Raw genomic sequence first — 20,138 nt, 5'->3', positions numbered from 1 at the left:
GCCAATCTGAAAAGGCTACATACTGTGTGATTCCAATTATTTGACACTCTGGTAAAGGCAAAACTATGGAGACAGTAAAAAGAGCCGTAGTTGGCAAGGGTTGGGAGGAGGGATGAATAGGCAGAGCACAGAGGATTTTTAGGGCAGCTAGTTGCTGGGAAAATGATCACCGTGTCAACATTATTCTCATAGTAAGGGCCAAAAGAGACAATTCTCCCATGAGCCACTTGGAAGTTTGTGCTGAGCAAGACTGGAATAACTAATCATTTAATTAATAATTTATTTAATTCAACATTTATTGTGCCTTCCGAATGCTAGGAGGATGAGACAAGACCAAAGTCCAGCTCCTATGCACAAGAAGCTAACCATGTAGTGGGGGTGGGGTAAGAAATAGGCAATTGTGGTATAACACGATCATTATCTTTGATGATAAGGAAAGAAGCAGTATATAATTAGACTTCACACATTCCATGACTAAAAGCACAAGCTAAGCATTATGAGTATGCTCCCCACCACCGCACTTATTAGAAATAGAAAGAAGGTAATAAAAGCTAGCGTTTATTGACTGCTTACTATGTGAGAGGTGCTGTGCTGAGCACCCATGTAAGCCTCACAAAATCCCTATGAGCCACGTCGAACAAACTCAGCGTCTGGAGGCTTTGCTAGAAATAAACGATAAAGATTTATTCAAGGGTCTTGGAGTTTGCAAACAGGGAATGCAGCTAGGCAAAGCCCCAGAAGTGTTCCAAAAAAACAAAGAAAAGTTAAAAGTTATTATAGGGGCTGGCCCGGTGGCTCAGGTGGTTAGAGCTCCGTGCTCCTAACTCCGAAGGCTGCCGGTTCGATTCCCACATGGGCCAGTGGGCTCTCAACCACAAGGTTGCCAGTTCAATTCCTTGAGTCCCGCAAGGGATGGTGGGCTGCGCCCCCTGCAACTAGCAAGAAAAAAGTCCTGGAAGTACACACTGTTCCCCAATAAAGTCCCGTTCCCCTTCCCCAATAAAATCTTTAAAAAAAAAAAAAAAAGTTATTATAGTAAAAAGCACTTTCTTGAGAATGATCAGTCCTGCATTCTTAGCCCTAAGATTGGTCCAGGATGGTTATCAGTCTGATGTCAGGCGGTCAGGATGACGGATGCCAGGAGGTCTGGTCAGTCGTGGTGTCTGGATAATGAATGTCAGGTGGATGTATTCTTGAGTCCTTCAGGCGGTAATCAGGTGACTTGGATATGTGAGTCCTTCAGGAGGTAATTAGAGGGTTACCTAGAGGTCAGATGTATATCCAGGCATTGACGTGGGACTGGAAAGTTCAAAAAATGTTAAGTTCCCAGGCTAGTTAGAACAAGAACGGAGTCTTTCCTGAGGCTTCCATCTTCATAATGTTAATAATTTGAACAGTTTGGTTTAAATAACTCCATTTTATATATTCCCTATTGTCACTCTGTCCTCAGCTAGGAATTATCACTTTGAACATCCTTCATAGAAGGGGCAGCAAAGTCACAGAAAGTTTATTGGCTCCTGGTCACACAGCTGGTTAAGGACAGCAAAAGGATTTAAACTATGGCAGGATGGCCACCTCCTAACCATGATAGTGTACTATAGAGGGGAACAGTGACCTGTGTCACCTGGACTCCCGAAATTTGGAATTGGTTGCTCTAACTCTGCCTCAGTTTCCCTAACATCAGAGGACAGAGTCAAGTATGTGTAGAGAGGTCAAGTATGCAAAACTCTCTAAGACACGAGGATAAATCATTATTTCTTCTGTGTCCCTTTCCTGTGTTTACCATTTATCCACCATCCCCACTGCGAAAGTCACACACAAGTATTATAGAAAATGGAAGAGGAAGAAAAAGACAAACAAAACCCAGAAAAATCAAACCAAACCGAAACCTTCATCCATTCATAGTCTCACCATCCAGAGGTAACCACTGCAAACACTTTAGAACATTTCCTTCTAGCCTTTAAAAAAAATCTCTTTTATTTACATAGCTGAGATCGTACCTAAATGTAACTTTGGACCCTGCTTTTTTTCCTTTAACATCAGAGCATAAACTCTTTGTAAATGTTATTTTAAATGGCTGCATAATAATCCATCATATGGATAGTCAGTAATTTATTAACTGTTCCTTCACAATTCGATATTTAGGTTGTTTCCAATATTTTCAGTATTATAAATAACACCACTATGAACATTTCTAGTCCATAAATCTTTGTGTGCATTGCAGATTATTTTTTTAGGATAGTTTCCCAGAAATGTAATTACTGGGTTAAATGTCATGAATATTTTAAAGATTATGTAGAGATGTAGTATTCTTTATAAACAATAAATACATTCTTTACAAATAAATGGGAAAGCTTCCAGGGGGTCAAAAGTTGTATATATGTTTGTTCCTGTGTGTAAGTGTGAGGGGGGGGTGGATGAGAGACAGAATTGGGAACATTCTCACTCCACTGGAATTTTCTTCTTGTGAATTACTTCCCAATTTTCAGGAGTACTTGCTGATTAAATATTGATCAGCTGAGTGCCAGCAAATGGAAGCAAATCTCAGACATGGAGTTTGTATGCCTTTACAAGTAGATGGTCCATAGAATCAGTGAGACTTGACACTTCAGCATTTCTTACCTGGCACAGCACATTCACCACCATTATCTCAACAACTTCTCACAGCTCCTGGGTGAGATGGATTGGAATCTCCATTTTCATTCCCAGGTCATTGGTCAGAAACTCAGGCCCAGAAAGGAGAAGCGACTTACCTAAGCTGGTTGGAGAGAACTGGGACTAGGATTCTAGTCTCATGGCTCTAGGGCTAAAGCTCCTGTTATGGATGGAATTATGTCCCCCAAGCCCAGGCATATGTTGAAGCCCTAATCCCCAATGTGACTGTATTTGGAGATAAGGACTATAGGACACCAAGGGTTACTCTATAAGGAGATCACCCATGTAGTTAATCAGCCATTTTAGCAGAAACCAGTGATAAAGATATGATTATAACAGGGAGACACTGCCAGTTTGGACCAAAGGAAACAGAGACAGGACAAAATAAAGAAAGGCTTTTGGACTTCAGGGATTCTACAGGACAGGACAATAGAGCTATTTGGCAGCAAACATGCTTTATCCTTCGAGAAAAGGCAAGAATGACCTGGAAGGTGATTCAGAGACCATCAGGGTTGCCATTCCCACTATACGCCTACAGCATACAGGCCCAAAGGGCAAAGCTATTACTCTCTTGGTTTCAGAGGAGGGGTGGGGTTTCAGGGAGTCAAGCTGCCCTTGCCCAGTGCCTCAGAGGCAGGGCTGCACCAAAAAGCTGCAGGGTTGGGGGGCTGCTGCCTGGGGCCATAGGGCTGACACTACTGCCCCAGCGGGCCGAAGGCTGGGCAACCAGCCAGAAGACTGTACTAGAACTTTAAGATTTAGTGGAATTTGCCTTGCTAGGTTTTGGATGTGCTCCGAACCTGTCACCCTTTTCTTTCTGATTTCTCTTTTGGAATGGGAATGTCTATCCTATACCTCTATTTTGGACGCACATAATTTGTCTGGTTTCATAAGTTCACAGATGGAGAGGAATTTTGCTTCAGGATGAATCATACCTCAAGTCTCACCCATGTCTGATTAGATGATATTTGATGAGACACTGGACTTGGAGTTGATGCTGAAATGGGCTGAAACTTTTGGGGCTGTTGGGATGGGGTTAATGTATTTTGCATGCAAGAAGCAGATGCATTTTGAGGAGCCAGAGGATGGAATGTTATGGACTGAACTGTGTCCCCCGCCCAAATTCATATGTTGAAGCCCTAACCCCCAGTGTAACTGTATTTGGAGATGGGGCCTTTAAAGATGTAATTGACCTTGGGCAAATTACTTAGCCTCTCAGGTTTGGTTTTCTCATCTCTGAAACAGGATAATATTTGTACCTGCCCCAGGAGATTACATGGGCTAATTAAAAGAGATGATGTATGCAGAGTCCCTGGCACATATTAAAGGACAATAAAAGGTGGGTAGCTCTTTTCCTAGATTAATTAATTAAGTAAGTTAATGGATGTAAAGTGCTGAGGGCAGTGTCTGGCCCTTAGTAAGTGCTATATTATCAGTCATTGCTATTTTCTTATTCCAGCAGGTAGTAAGCCCTCAGTAAGTGATGGTCGTTATTTTCAGGTTTCATTTCTCTCCATTTCCCTCCAAAGCCTAACCATCCCAAATTCCGAGTTTCCCCCAATACAGCCCATGGGCTTTTCCGCCCTAGTACGTTTGTCTAGGTCATTTTTTTCTGCCTGGTGCTCCAATCCTCCTTCTCCCTAGTTCAGATATCTTCTCCTCTGGGAATCCTCTCTTCACCACACCCCCCTCCTTCCCGTCAGAAGGAATTGCTCCTTGATTTGTGTCCTGCTAAGAAAAGAAAACAACTCCATTTAGCACTTAGTTCTTTGTGCCTTGTGGTTCGGTTAACTCTTTCAGAGCCTGCCTCCAAGAGTGGCGGTCTCTGGGGAACGGTGCTGGGTAAGTAGCCTCTGAGTGTCACCCAAGGCGTCCAGCAGAGTGCGGGACAGAGGAAACTGGCTGCTGTGCTAAAAGGGGTCCAGTTTAACTCTTGGAAGCCCGGTCCAAGACCCTCCCCAGGCCGCGCCCACCGTGAGTGAATCCCTGCCCCTCGGCTGGTCCGCTGGCCCGCGTCACCTGAGCCCGGCTGGCTCCCCAGGGGTCCCTCCGGCTCCTCCCCTGGCGGTCCCTCCCGCCCCCTCCCGGCGGTCGGTCCTGTCCCCTCCTCCACCCCGTGGCGGAGCCCTGCGGAGCTGAGGGCGGAGCGTCGCAGCCGATGGCTGGGAGCCGGGCTGGGAGGCGCTGGGCGAGCAGTGGGTTCCAGACGCGTTGCCGCCTGGTTGGGAGGCTGGCATGGCTGTGTGCTTGTGAGCGCGGAGCGCGCAAGTGGCCGCTGCCACCATGCCCGGGGGCGTGGGCGCTGCCCGGCTGTGCCTGCTGGCGCTCGCCCTGCCGGGATGGACCAGAAGTAAGTGGCAGGGCGCGGGAGGGTTGGAATGGGGATGGAGGCGGGTGGGCTAGGTGGCTGGGGGACCTGGGAGTTGCCTCCCCGCAACTCCGCGGGGCTGCGCCCCCGCAGTCCCCCAGCCTGGGATCTCTGGCTTTGTTCCCACGTTGTGCGCCCTGGGAGGTGGTGGAGGTCCTGAGCAGGCAGAAAACAGCCGCCCTCTCTCTTTCCTCTGTTTTTCTGCTTTTAGCTTCTCTTTCCGCTGCTTTTCTAGTCTCTCCTCTTTTCTCCAGTCTTTGTGTGTGTGTTCCTATAAATACATACTGATAAAATTGGAACCATACCATATGTACAGTTTTGTGTCTTGCATTCTCGACTTCACATAATGAACATTTCTCACATCGTTAAATTCTCCAGAAACATGATTTTAACGACTATAAATTCCATCAAGAAATCGCAGAAGTATGATTTTCAAAAAGTTAAAAACATGACTCTCATATAAATATAGGATGAATGGGTGATAAAGATTTGTTCAATTCATGAAGGAGGCAGTGAATGGAATGGTAAGGCTGGTTCAAAGCATTAGAGGAACAGGGGTGATACAGACATTGGAGAAAGAACGTTGAAATAATGTGCTGGGACAGATGCAAAAGTGGTCAATGCCCCATGGGGCCAAACAACCATAATTCTTACTTATCTTTCTACTATGCTGAAGTCATTTCCATCTCTGCTGGACAGAAATCTACAGTAGACGCACAATGGAGTATAGTTTTTAAATTAATAGTAAATACAAAAAGTCAGACAAAGGTACATTCCCCTAGATAATTCAGTGATCTATGGCATGGCCTGTTGAACAATGCTACAATGTGCCATTGAAAGGGCCTCCTGCTTGCTCTTTGCCTTATTTCCAAGTTTTGAGCAATTTTTCTTAAGATATACTGCGTTCCTCCATTATTGAGCCTTTAGCTCGCTTTCAGCATCCTTTGCATCATAAAGATCATTTCATTCCTTTAAATATTCCATTGGCTGTCATATAATTCCTTTATTGTTGCAAAGAATCTAGACTTATCAGAGCCACCAGAGCCTCCCTGGTGCCACCATGCATATATCAAGCACCTACCATTGTGCTTGGGGCATAGTTAAGTACTCAGAAAACATGTAATGAACAAATGAATGCATTGCTTCTGATTGTTACCAATGTGATGAAACTAATGCTAGTCTAATGTGATTGTTTTTAAGATATGTTTTAATTGAGAATATATCAGTAATCTGAAAGGAAACTTCATCACTCATAATCCCGTCACTTTATCAGAACAGCTATGGCCATCTTTTCTATCATTCATTACATTCTATATGATTGATGTGGTTGGTTTAGACAGACTAGATCTTGGAGTCCTCACTCCCGTCCTCAGGAGTCTTATAGATTTGGACTATTATGGAGACTAATTTGCCAAGTTTTCGGGAAATGACCACTTGATTAAGATTGCCTGCAACCAGTGTTTGAGGTCTCCACTGCCCTGAACAAGTCTCTCCTCGAACAAGTTTCCATTTGCCTTTCTTGCAAAATAGGAATTCTGCTACCTCTCTCCCAGGGTTGTCATCGGGATGAAGGAGAATGGGGAGGTGAGATTGATTTGGAAAGTAGAGTGAGATCCAAATGCAGACTTGCCGTTAGGAAGCTCAGGTTCATGCAGTGATGCTTTGTGCGTTGGGAAGCAATTTCCCAGTGACTCCACCAGTAATGCTATGCGATGGGCAGGTAGGAATTCTTGTCTTCATTTTCCAGAAGAGAAAACTGAAGCACAATGGGAATAATGTCCATGGGCTTGGCCTCCAGAATATACCCAGAATCCAACCACTTCATTCCTCTCCACTGATATCATCCTAGTCTGAGCCGCTATCATCTCTCACCAGGGCTCCTGCAAGCTTTGCCTTCCTGCTTCTACTCACGCCTGCCCGTCTCCTTCACCCCAACCCCTATCACCACCCAGCAGGCTGGGTGATCTTTTAAAAACTGAATACGGATCATATTGCTCTGTGTTTAAACCCTCCAGTGCCTTCCAAGTCTATTTATAATAAAATCCAGACACTTGCCATGGCCTCTGTAACATCAGACCCATGGCTGGCTGTCTTGCTGACCCCGTCTCCTACCTACTTCTCCCCTCGTTTACCAGGCTCTAGTTACCTCTGCCTTCTGCTTCCTTAAGCAGGCTAAGTCTCCTTCTGTTCAGGCAGGGCCAAAGCGCTTGCCCATTCCTCTCCCTGGGTGCTCTTCTTCCAGATTCTCGCTTGGCTGCTGTTTTCTGGTCCCTCGGGTCTCAATGAAAAGACATCTCTGCAGACCATCCTGTTTAAAATAGGCTTCCCCCTTTTCAGTCTCCTTAATCCATGACCCTGTTGTATCATTGGAGAATATTTATGTATCATCCATCTCCCACCTCCAGAAGCTACATCTCCCACTTCTTGAATAAACTTTGTGAGGCATGCAGAGACCTTGTTAGCCCTGTATTGCTAATAACTAGCAGAGTGCCTGACCCATGGTAAGTGTTGAGATCCTGGAATCCAGCAGGTCTTCTAATGACCCAGCATGGGGTTCTTCCTAGTTGGCAGTGCATGCCTGGCTTAGCTAGAGGACAGAGATCTGGGGTTCTAATGGTTGTGCATCCTTTATTGACAGGAGGAAGTGTGGAAGGCAGCCCCCAGCTACAGCATGAACTGATAATACCTCAGTGGAAGACGGCAGAAGGCCTCATGAGAGAAAAGGTGAGACCAAAAGCTCTCATTTTCAGAGGCAGGAGTTGACAACTCCATTCTGTGAAGCTTGGGGCCACCTGCTCAGCTTTCCTGGAGGCCCTGTCATCACCGTTAATTGTTTCTGACCCACTCTATCCTCTCTGCGTGTCATTTTTGGAATCTCAGATGGGACTTTCCTTCATTGTGGGTCAAACTTCTAGGACACTTCCAAATGCTGTTAGTTGAGGAAATGAAAATCCACGTTAATGCTGACACAAGCTAAGTTCCAATATGTGTCACAAAAACCGCCGACTCTCAATTGGAATTGATTAAATATTGTCATTCTTATTTTTGCTCTGCATAATACATGCTTTATTTTATTGATGAGATAATATACTTGGAGATAAAATGATAATCCAAACTACTTTTTAAAGCAGAGGCCGGGTAGGGACCTAGTACTGGAGGATATATCTTAAAATCCAATAGGCTTCCCGGGCCACAATACCAGCAAACTGCACCGGCCTTATCAGGGGGATCAGGAATAAGACAGTAAACAGTACCCTGTGCTTGTAGAGAGGACTTCTGCATCTAGGATAATCTTTGTGCTTCTGGTTTTCACAGCTCAAGTGAAACTTGAAAGAGCTAGAAGGAAGATGTGATTGTCGTGGGCTAATACAAGCTATGGGACCTTCCACTTTCTGAGCTCCAGTTTCCTCATTTATAAAATAGGGCTTAGAGGAATAAGAAGAAAGAGGGCTGGGGAGGGGTGGGGGGGGGTGAATAAGATCCCTTTGGGTTCAACGGGTCAGTGATTTATTGGACAACGTATAAGAGCAAGATTATAGTAGGAGAGGGGAGAGGGCTGTGTCAGTAAAGATGTCAGACTTTGTGGCTTTTGAATCTGGAGAGGTTAAACAGGGAAAATGCCTGGAATCCTTAAAGTTATGGCTAGAATAACACAGACATGTCCAAAAATTCTAGGACAAATGAAAGCAAGGAACATTTTATCCTAAAGACGATACATGAATGAAATTCATTTCATCAAAAAGTAGGAAAAGCTGTAAATAGCCTCAGGAAAAGTCTAGACAAATTAATGGATGGCCATCCTAGAGCAGGTTATTTTTAAAAATTGAGATCTTAAATAGTCCCACCTATCCATTATTGCTGAGGAATGGCTCTGATACTCTTTTTAGAGGCCTCTCTGTTTCTTCCAGATGTGGGATACCGGGCATCCTCAGGAAGGGCCTGAAAAACAAAGTCGAGCCCCAGATCCTGTCTTTGTTTCCCAGCCATTGTCTGCCCAGAATCTGGGTCATTATATTGTGTACTAGTAGTTAGCACAGTGCCTGGCACCATAAGTATTTGTTGAATGAGAAACATGAATGAATGTCAGAGAGAAAGACAGAGAGAGCAAGGAGGAGAGGAGAGGGAGAGAGAGAGGAGAAATGAGTCTCACTCAGGCTTCTTATTCTCATTTACATAATTTATTCATCAAACATCAATTGAACACTCACTGTATACTAAATATTGTACTAGAGCTTAACAAGGATGCAGTATACAGGACAGATTTCCAATACCCTGCGGAACTGAAGATGTGTTTAATGTAGCCCTAAAGCGAAAGGAATTTTAACCCTTCTCTGGGGGAAATATAAACAGTGGTCAGCTCCCTAGGAGTGGTGATGTCCCTTCCTAGCAGAGTGGAGTTGCAAGAGAAAAGCTGAGTAAAGCTGGACACGGAAGCTGCATAGATCCTTGCAGTGCTGTTTCATTGTTTTGCTTGAAATGTCCCCTGGAAACAAGGAACATTATTTTTTAAATATCAGTGTCTGAGCATCTTCCAGACCAGAGAGAAATATATTTAGATGACCCACTTAAAAATAAATATCTGTACTCATGTTGCAGCTTTTGTCTCTTTGAGGGAGAGGTGACAGTGCTTTGATTTGTGTCAACTTCCCTTTTTTGCGTGGGCTGTCACATGGCTACCTACTTCTTGGATAAGAGAATATCTACAGCTCTGTATAATACAATGGAGCAAAGATTGTCCTTTCCAAAAATGGTGGGGGAACAACTGGATATCCATGGACACACACACAAAGAAACAACAAAACACAAAAAAACAAAAGAGTCTAGATAAAGGCTTTACACCCTTTCCAAAATTGAATGCCCACTTGGGACTGTGCCCCTGAAGCCTAATGTGATTGGGCAGGGCCCTTGCTCCAGAACTCCCCAGGGTAAAGTGGCAGAGAACCAGCAGCCAGAATAGGTGTTGGCAAGGCTGAGTTAGGACATCAGAAACAGAGAAGTGAATCCCTTAGTGAAAGTTATTGGGCAAACATCCACCCAGCTTCCTCTCCCCATGGTTTTGAAATGTCCCTTCTTAAGAGAAGTCAATAGGATAAATTAGCAACAAAACAAAACAAAAAACAGGGTTGCTCAAGCATCCTGGATCAGAAAGTTCAGATCTCATCAGAGCCCTGAAAGGCTCAGGTCTGCTTAGAAGCGGCGGCTCCCAGCCAGAAGTGGCAAAGCAGGCGACCCACTTCCTCAGACACAAGACTAAGTTTTCAGGTCCACCTTAAAAGGGGGAGAAATTCCACTCTAGCAAGAGCTTCTGTGGATTGAAAGAGACTTCAGGAGTTTATCAGTTTCTTGGTATCAGTTTACAAGGCACATGTTTAAAATATCCCCCAATATTGATGCTATTTAAAATATTTAAATAGATTTAAATACGTAAATACCCTGTTTTAAATAAATAATGTCTTCCTTCAAAAACACATGTAGTTTAACCGCCCTAAGTTGAATTGTTGAAGCATGGAAGTTTCTTATGACTTGGATTTTTAATGTCTTTGAAATTTTCCACAATAATAAGGTAAAAAGAGATTTTTAAAAAGCGCTCTCTTAAGCAATTATAAAAATATAGAAAGTTGCATAAAAGAAAATAAAATTAGCTAACGATCCCACTGCCTAGAGGTAACTATGGTAACTTATTTAGGTGTTTTTTCACTGTACTTTTTTCCTTTACAAAAGCATATTTAAATAAAACATACAGTGTTGTATTTTGAGTCTTTGTGCTCAATAATTATCATGTATACTTTCTTGATAATTTAGAAATTATTTAAAGTGATTGTTTTTGATGACTGTCTAGTATTTTGTCATATGGATGGATGGATCATTTAACGGTTCTGCTATTTTGGAGATTTAGGTTATATTTTATTACTCAGTATTATAAGTAATGAACAGCCTTGTTTTTAAACCTTTGCCCGTACTTCCATTTGTTCCTTTCAGATAGAGTCTTATATTACTGGGTGAGAGGGTCTAAACACCTTAAAAGTCTTAGTCCATACTGTCAAATTATTTTCCAGTGAGTTGGTATCAGTTGAAATTCTCACTGGTAGGGTATGAGATTGCCCATTTTACAGTATGCTCCACTGCACTGTGATTTATGGTTTTAAAAAAATCTTTGTCACTTGGTGTTTTTTTTAAGGTATCTTTTTTAAAAAATGAGAGAGAAGGGGGAGGTGCCAGTGATATTGATGCTTATCGGCCATTTGTATGATATCTTAAATGATCTGTGCTGGTTGCATAGCAACTTTGGGCATCAACAAATTTTCTCTTGTATGTAAAATGTATTTTCTTTTGGACCTATAAAACCTTAGTTTGAAGTGCTCCTAGTTATCTCCTTTGAGATAATTGGGGGTATCCAAACCGAGAGCCAAAACAAAATAATATAAATAAGAACCCACTATGAAGAGGCCTTCCCTGGTATTTTAGATAATAGCCAGCATGTATTGGGGGCTTCCTATATGCCAGATACATTTTTTGCATTCACTATGTCACTGAATCTTTACAAGAGCCCCATAAGGTTGATTATTATTATCTCTGTTTTATAAATAAGTAAACTGAGCTGTAGGAAGCATAACCGAGTTCACATCCCTGCAGTTTCAGAGTCAGCACTTGAATCCAGATCTGACTGCACAACATTTGCTGTTGAAGATGTTTTCCAGCATTTCCCTTGACCAGACCTGCGTGCAAGCCCTTAACACCACACTTCAGCTTGGGGTTTCGTTCCTTTGTCTTTTAGGAGAAGAAGGCAGATGGGGGAGGGGAATTGGGTCCTTCTGGGATCGAAGCTATTTTATGTTTGGGCTGGAAATGCAATTGACACTTTCTCGTTCACTTCCGACGCTTAATGTCAGTGCACTGTGCTAGAGCCTCTGTCTGTTCCTGGGACCCTCCAGCCTGCTTTCAGGAACTGACATTCTTTTGTTGTTGCTTTTAGCATCCACTCAAAGCTGAGCTCAGGGTAATGGCTGAGGGACAACAACTGATCCTGGACCTGGAGAAGAATGAGTAAGTGCACTCCTCCTTTGTCTGAAATGAAACAATTTACTTCCATGTCAATGCCGGATGCAGGTGCCGCTGTTCTGGAAGGAAGCAGTTAGTGAAGTGACTCAAGCGCTCAATACTCGGTTTCTTTGTGGGGGGCCTCTTGGAAAGACAGCACATCCACAATCTTTTGACTTGCTGTGGAATTACTGGACTGTTTAACGTCTTCCTCGAATTTCCTCAGGCCGTATTTCCGGGGCCTCTCTCTCTCTCTCTCTCTCTCTCTCTCTCTCTCTCTCTCTCTCTCTCTCTCTTTCTCTCTTTCTCTCTCTCTCTCTGAGAAAGGCGAGGGAGGGATGTACTGGAGGACTCTGGCAGCTGTCTTACTAGCTGCAGTACAGGGCATGGCAGGAAGTGAAGGAGGTTAGAGCAAAACAGCAGAAAGGAGAGTCAAGGGGGAGTGTTCTGGGATTTGGCGCCTCAAACCCTGGCTGCTGCATCTGTTCTGGGTCAGCTAAATCTGAGATTCTGCCAATAAGGGCATGGTCAGCAGTCTCCTGGCTTCATTGAGCTGGTTCTTCCGTCTTCCTAACCTCATTCATCTTGGGTGGCGGCCTGACTCAGAAATATTTCCACATTGATTTGCCATCAAGCACAGTTGTATCTTGATTCATGTTATTGACCAGGTGAACAGACGTGATGCATGGCTATGTCTGTTGCTTGTTCTTGGGCCATCCCCAATCTGCTTGGCCGCTGGGGAGATCTTCTTACTTGGCCAGGAGACACTAAAGGCCTTTGGTATTTGCCCACTAACAGTCCTGTTTAATTCTGCTGCGCAGACCTTGCAGATAAGGCTGCATGGTTCGGATAATTGCCCCTCTCCTCTTGACAGTCTCTAGCGTCCCCTGGAAGCAGATGAGTCATCAGACACATCACTGCCAAGATAAGGGATGGATACCCCTTTCCATCCCTTTCCATATCCAAAAGGATGGGAACAGCTGCTAAGCTTGGGTGGGAAGTGAGAATATCAATTATTCCAAATCTGGGCCCTCAGAAGGTGGGTGAGTGGAGTCAGAAGTGTGGTAAGTGTGGACTTCATCATGTGTGGCAATGGGGCTACATTCATGTCTTTCCCCTGCCTCCAGAAAGATGGGCATCTCACTCTTTTTTGCTACTTGTCTCTTGAGACTCAAACCAGCCCAAGAATGTGTACTTTTTTTCGCATTTCCTTGGAACAGACCTGGCTGGCTGTGTCCTCAGAGGGTGCAGGCTCTGCCTGCCTAGGATTTCTCCTCACGTTGTCTTGCTTTTGTCCTGCAGGAAAAGACTGTTAGAGGCTCTGTTCCTGACACTCTCTCTGAGCGGTCGGCTTTAGTTTCTCATGGCCCAGCCCTGTGGTTCTAAATCTAAACATTGCCTATTGCCATCTCAGTCTAATATGTCTGCTTTTCCTCCCCAGTGGAGCATTTGACCCTTCAGCTTCCTCTGGGCAGTCTACAGCGTGGGGTTGCTGTCATGGACAAATCCTTAGGCATTGGACTGGCCAAGAAGGGATCTAGCACTCATCCTTCCCTCCTGTTTTGGAACCTTTGCCAGTGGTCATAGGAAGTTATAGTGGGAAGACACATTAGAAACACTGAGTGCAATGGACATATGTGTGGATGCAGAAACTTTGACTCAGAGAGGGATAGGTACTTGTCTGAGGTCACACAGCAGGTAAATGAGGGAGGTGAGACTAGGATCATTTCTGTTCTTGGTGTGGTTCTGGAGTCAAAAAGAACCCGTGGATTTGGTTGTATTGTCTGCTGCTCTCAGCAGCTTTCTGCTTCCCAGTGAGCAGTGGGGGACTGGACGTGGTTCCTGGCCTCCTTGAGCTGGCAGGAGGCGGGAGACTTAACAAAAATGGAAACAGCAGCGCCAAATATGATGACCTCATCAGGTACTCCTGGGGAATGGCTTCCTGCTATTTTCGTCTAAATTGGGCTTTTTGTTTTTGAACATGTGTTAGCAAGCGGAACTCCAACTGCACACGACTTCCTAGTGTGTTTATTTCCCAAACCCTTCTCATTCATGGTGCGTGCGAGTCCGGATGCAAAAAAAAAAAAAAAAAAAAAAAAACTCGGAGGGGCTGGGATGATGCTTTTCTGATTTTTCAAATTTCTGTTAAAGTTTTTATAATCCTGTGATATTTGAGGGGAAACTAGGCCCTGTGCTCAGTGACTCCTCAGGCTCTGGTTCTTAAGTTCCTTGATTGATTCATTTTTTTTTTTTTCATCTGCTATGCATCTATAGTATTCCAGGCACCAGTGTCAGGACTGGGGTACAGCTGTGAATAAAACAGTTCTGCCCTGTGGAGCTTGTATTGTAGTGGTGGGAAGAGTAAACAAATAAACAAGTGAATGTGTAATCTGTCCCATAAAAAGTACTATGGAGGAAACAAAGGAACATAACCACTCAGGAGAGCAGGGGTGGGGAGGGAGTAGCTGTTTAGGCCTCCGTGGTGAATTGATATTTCAGTCGAGACCTGAAGAAGGTGAAGAAGTGAGCCATGTGGACGGCTAGGAGACGGCAATTCCAAGAAGAAGAAACAGCCAAATTCAAAGGACCTAATAGATTAGAAAGGTTTTCATTTCCCCTCCTACATTTCCCCATACACTGGATTCTCAGATTCTTCCCCTTCCCCCCCCCACCCCCCACCCCAGGAGCTGTGGGCGTCTGTGACTCTGAGGGGAAAGACAGGACATTTCTAATTTCGTTTTCATCATCCTGAGGTGTCTGGCCTTCTCCCATCAAATCAAAGTGCACGTGCTAATGCATGGCTCAAAATAGCAGTGAGCAGACCTTTAATGGAATTCACACATGGAGAGATGGCCAGGAATGGTGAGGATGGAGGGGCCTGGGGGATGGGCCAGAAGAGGGAGGCCCTCCGCTCAGGCAGCAGATACCCCAAGATGCCTTAGCTCAGTAGCTCGGCAGCCAGCAGCCTTTTTCTGCTGTGAAGCAACTCAGAATAAACGGATGACATTCCTGTGGGAGACACACACCCTTTTCTCTGCTGAGTGCATGTGGATTGTAGGGATCATCTGTGTACAGCTTTCATGTCAGATAGTCCTGGGTTCAGATTCTGGCTCTCCCACTTCCTAGCTGGATGGCCTCTTTAGGCCTCAGTTTCCCTATCTGGGGTGTAATGATAATCCCACACTGGGAGGATGAAATGGGACGGTGCGTGTACAGGGCCCAGCATAGTGCCTGGCTTGTATTCCATATTCAGTAAATGGCAGCTACTATTATTTTTTGCTTGTAGTTATGTAATTGCAAAGGCAATACCTGCTCATTGTAAAATATGTAGCAGAACCAAAGTATGATACTCGTGGGCACCATCTCACAGATGCGCACATACCCGCTGCTATTTTTGTTGGGGAGGGAGGAGCAGGAAATGAGATTACACTATACGTATTGTTCCACATTTGTTTTTTCAGACTCAGCTGTATGTCATGAAGGTAGCACTCTGCTGTAATAAAGTACATATTACATTGTTTTATATTTATTCACATACACACGTACTTTGCAAGTGTTGGTGCAGAGCTGTGAAGAGAACCTTACTTGTGGTTGGGGCAGTGTGGTACAGTGTAGAGATTACTGAGTTCAGAGACAGTCTTGTGGAATTGGTCAAAAAGTCATTTGTCCCTCCTGGACCTCAACTTTCTCCTGTGTCAAATGGGGATTTTGTCCCAGTTAGGCTCTCAGAGCTTCTCCCTCACGACCTATTTAAAGGATACCCTATTTAAAGGATACCGTGTTTGTGGAAAAATGGAAAACAAGTCCCTGCCTCAGAGAATTTCTCTCTAATTGTGGAGACATCCCTGGAAATAGGGAGCAGTAGGATAAACGCAAATTGCTCCTAAAACCATGGACCTTGAAGTTGAGGATGAACTGCTAGTAGCTCGGGACCCACCGTTTAGGCAACAGAAACACGAGAAGGGAAATTACAGAGAGGAAATTATGGGCTGCTATTTTTAAGCTACAATTTTGAGGCATATATCCATAATATTTGTTCTCCATGTAATTTCCCCCATGCTGTGAGGACTGCCTTGCCAATCCGGAAACCATATTGGACAAAAACTTGTTTGCTGAAATCAGATGGAACCTTCCCTGAGCTATAGGCCTCTGGGGAGATGCACGCCTCCAGGGAGATGTAGGCCCTGGCTCTCTTCTCCTTTCTCCATTTTTTTCCCAGGAGGAGGGCATACTGAACTGTTGAACCAGCTTGCACGATGCACATTGGGCTGCATTACTAGAGGGCAGGATCTCTACATTACAAGGTCACCTTCAAAAGCAAAGGAACATCTCAACCAGTGGGAACTGTGCCCAGAGGACCTTTGGCCATAGGCTTCTCCCTGCTGGTCTCTTAAGCACATCCTGGAACTCTCGTCTCTTCACCATCCTCTCCTTTCTTGAGTCCGAATGATGATCAGATTTAGGTTTTGGCTTGGAAACGGGACCGATGTCCTTTGGTCTGATCCCTTTCATTGTGCTCCAGCCCTGGCTAAAGCGAGATCCTGTTTACACAAGTCAAGGTAGTAAGAATGGACAGTTATTTTCTTTTGTGTATATATCTCCCTCTACCTCCAGACCTCATGAAGAGCAGTACTTGTCAAGGCAGAATTCGGGCTTTTTGAGGCTTACTGACTGTAGTACCCACCATTACTTCTGACTTTAATCTCTCTTCATACCTCTGATTTTTTATCAGCCCCTCAGAGATGCCATAGGGAAGGAGACTGCTTTTGTTGCCCTGGAAATCAAGCTACAACCTGAAAAATTAACAGTCATTCTCTCTAATGGAGTGATTTAGCTCCCTAATTGCCTCCTTTTTCCCCTCACCCTGTTTGAGTTGTACAGTACTCGGGAGGACCCAAGAAGGGGAGAACTAGCAGGCAGGGAAGAAGTTTTCCAGCACTAGACAGGAAGGATTAGTTTCCACCTCTCACTGCTTCACTTCCCTTCCAAAGAGGCCTGGTAGAAATATGTAGCTAATTCAGAGCAAAACCCTGCCTACTGCCCAGGCCATGGCACCCTCCCCCACCTCCACCTTCCCAGCTTCTTCTTGCATCAGGAGTGTACTTTAACGTCTTATCGAGGAAAAAGGACAACTCTTTGTCTCTCTCTAGTTGTTGGGAGCTTCATTTGTTGTTGGCAAGATTCGATGTCCTGGATCAAAGGGAAGCCTAAGAAAGGCTTAAGACGATATCCCAATGCGTTTTGGAAACCATGCTTCACTGAGTTGCATTTAAATGAGTCGCAGACATATGGATTACATTTCACTTAAAATACACATGGCTTAAGAAATTAGAGGATATCATTCTTTAACCAAGTACTTGGCAGATCTGAAGTATTCAAAATGTTTTTCCAAACTCGGCACGCAGCTGGGCTCTCCATTCCCCGCAGCTGAGATTGTATAACCTAAGGAGACCGGTGCCGCCAAGGAAACGGTTGGATGGATGGGTGGGGACACCAGAATTTGATGAGAACTGCCTGTGAGTGTTTGAAATTGTTTTTGAAGTATCAGGAACTGAATTAACCCTGCTGTGCTGACTCTGAGGCAGTGAGCACATAAGTGAATTTAAATTCCAAGTGCTGTGCTCGGTCCACACCTTGCCCCCAAGAGACCTCGTGGTCCTGTTTGAGATGGAGTTTCCAGTGGGAGCTTTTTAGACTGAGACCGGTCTCATTTACAATTCTCATGATGTCCAGAACCCCTGGAGTGGCAGACCAAATGGATCACTAGCCAATCTGGTGGGATCTTTGTATAAGCCAAATTCTCAGCCCTACCCCTGCACAAACGGGGTCTCCATTATTTCTAAATCATTGGAAACATGATATGGTTGTCTTAGGGTCCATTGCGTAACTCAGTCTCAGTCATTAGGAGTGGTGATCTGAAAGGATGAAGGGAGAGAGGACCAAGGAGCATCCGGAAGTGAAATAACCTGGGCGTGCTGACTCTTGAGGGTTGGGAGTACCTAAGTCCGAAACACCACAATCCAGAGAGCAGGACAGGCTTGGCTTTGGTGTAGAGAGACCCACATTCATTTCCAGGCAATGGCACTTCCTGGATATGTGGCCTTCAGCAAGTCCTCTGTCTTCTGCATGTTATTTCTTCATCTGTGTTCACAATAATACTCCTTCGTGAGTATTTACTGAGAGCCAGTCACTGTGTGAGGCACTTCACATACTGTTTTATATAATCCTCACGGCAGCCTTTTGAAGGCGACATTATTGTTATTCACCTTTTATAAATGAGAAAACCTTACGGGTGAGGAATTCAAGTAATTTACCCGATGTCAGGCAGAGCCAAGAGCCAAACTCAGGGCTACCTGCCTCTTACTATATTCTACCACCTGTAGATCATACACATTAATGCCTTCATTGCAGGGTAGGGTGGGCTGAAAAATGCCCCCCCCCAACTGCCCCAAAATGTCCACATTCTAATCCCTGGAATGTGAGGCTGTGCTGCCTTATATGGCAAAAGTGTCTTTGTAAATGTGACTAAATTAAGGATCCTGACAAGGAGAGATTATCCTGGATTATCTGGGTGGGCACTAAATGCAATCCCAAGTATATTTGTAAGAGGGAGGCAGAGGGAGATTTGCTCGTTGGTAGAAGAGGAGAAGGCAGTGTGACCTCAGAGGCAGAGATTGGCGTGATAAAGCCCCAAGCCCGGCAGCTGCCGGAAGCTGGAAAAGGCAAGGAATGTCATCTCCCACGGGGACAGCAGCCTTGCTGACACCTTGATTTTGGCCCAGTAATACTGATTTCATTCTTCCGGCCTCCAAGAACTGAGAGAGAATAACTTTCAGTCGTTTTAAGCCACCAAGTCTGTGGTAATTTGTTACACAGCAGCCATGGGAAACGAATACACAAGAGTTTGTGCCTTTTAGCCATAATGTCCTATCATGGGCTTAGTACAATGCCTGGCACACAACAAGCAGGTTTTCAATACCTGCTAACTTTCATTAACGCAAAATCAAGAACAAGTGCTTTCTACAGTGTCTTGATGATGCAAAGCATTGCATGGGTCCCTTGTGACCGTCTTCGAGTATGAAAGTGAGAAGAGAACCCTGAGAAATAGTGTGTATGGGTATCGTTTATCAGCATCTCCCAAGTTCCAGGTCTGCCGTCCTTCTGACTGAGGAATGGTGGTCAGCTATTAATAACGACGTCAGCAATCACAGTAATGGCCACCATGTAGGCGATGCCTCTATAGCAGACTCTGTTCTGCAGTCTCTACGTGGGTCGTCTCCCTGAATTGTCACAACAGCCATATGAGGTGTAGGTACCTGTATTAGCGCTACTTGGCTAGTTAGACCCTGAGGCGTGGAGTCATGGTACTTGCTCAAGGTTAGTTGGGTGGGAAGGGCAGAGCCAGCCTCTTGACCACGGCCTTATATTGCTTCTGGGATGCCCTGCCCTTGCTCCGTTTGCTCTTCTTCAGTTAGCACTGGTGTTACTTCTCCGTTATTCTGCCCTCGCTCTTTTCTTTCCTTCTTCCTTCCCTCGGCCCTGGTTAGAATTTGGATTTCAGTGTCCTGGAGTGGTGTAATCCAGGCAGGTTGGATTCAGAGCCTGGCGCCTAGCACCCACTGATGATGGGCACTTTGGCAAGTGGCCTCGCCTTTGCTAGTCTCAGTTTCCTCATCCACAGGATGGACCTAATACTAGTGGCCACCTCGTCAGATGTCGTGTGAATTCGATGATGTCATGCCCTTAAAGGACTTGCATCACGCCTAGTGTACTGTGAGAGCCCAATAAATAGTCGCTATTATTTGTATTTTGTAAGGTCAGAAAAACATTTGAGAATGAAGAAAGAGGGAATTCCCCTGAGTTGGTTTCCAAATGTAAATGTAATTAAGAAGACTTGACCTTAAAACCCATTGCCCACTGGGAGGAAGCTCACTTCTGCTCTCCAGCCATGTCCGGTGTGACCTCACTGTATCTCAAGAGGACGGCTTTGCAAGGTTCTCTGGTCCGCCAAACTGTACCTCCTCTCTGTGCCTGTAGACTCAGCGCCCAGCCCTTCCCTTGGCAAGGCCCTGAACTG

General features: G+C 44.8%; 1 protein-coding gene across 2 annotated transcripts in view; it reads left to right on the top strand.

Annotated features, from left to right (window-relative positions):
- The first annotated feature begins 4,736 nt into the window (after positions 1 to 4,736).
- ADAM19 (ADAM metallopeptidase domain 19) overlaps positions 4,737 to 20,138 on the top strand; it is a 77,131-nt gene continuing 61,729 nt past the window's right edge. Inside the window, exons 1-3 of one of the 2 annotated variants that reach the window (XM_019740367.3) lie at positions 4,737 to 5,005; positions 7,662 to 7,747; positions 11,997 to 12,067. In XM_019740367.3, coding sequence (XP_019595926.3) covers positions 4,939 to 5,005; positions 7,662 to 7,747; positions 11,997 to 12,067 — 224 coding nt within the window. In that variant the 5' untranslated portion in view covers positions 4,737 to 4,938. Of the gene's footprint in view, positions 5,006 to 7,546; positions 7,748 to 11,996; positions 12,068 to 20,138 lie in introns of those variants that run through there. The other variant, XM_074313848.2, reaches the window with a different exon arrangement.

The sequence above is a fragment of the Rhinolophus sinicus genome, chromosome 5, assembly GCF_057876585.1.
Source record: "Rhinolophus sinicus isolate RSI-liver-muscle chromosome 5, RSI-T2T, whole genome shotgun sequence".
NCBI lineage: Eukaryota > Metazoa > Chordata > Mammalia > Chiroptera > Rhinolophidae > Rhinolophus > Rhinolophus sinicus.
Note: the sequence above shows the minus strand (reverse complement) of the source record. Positions and strands in the feature narration are given on the sequence as shown.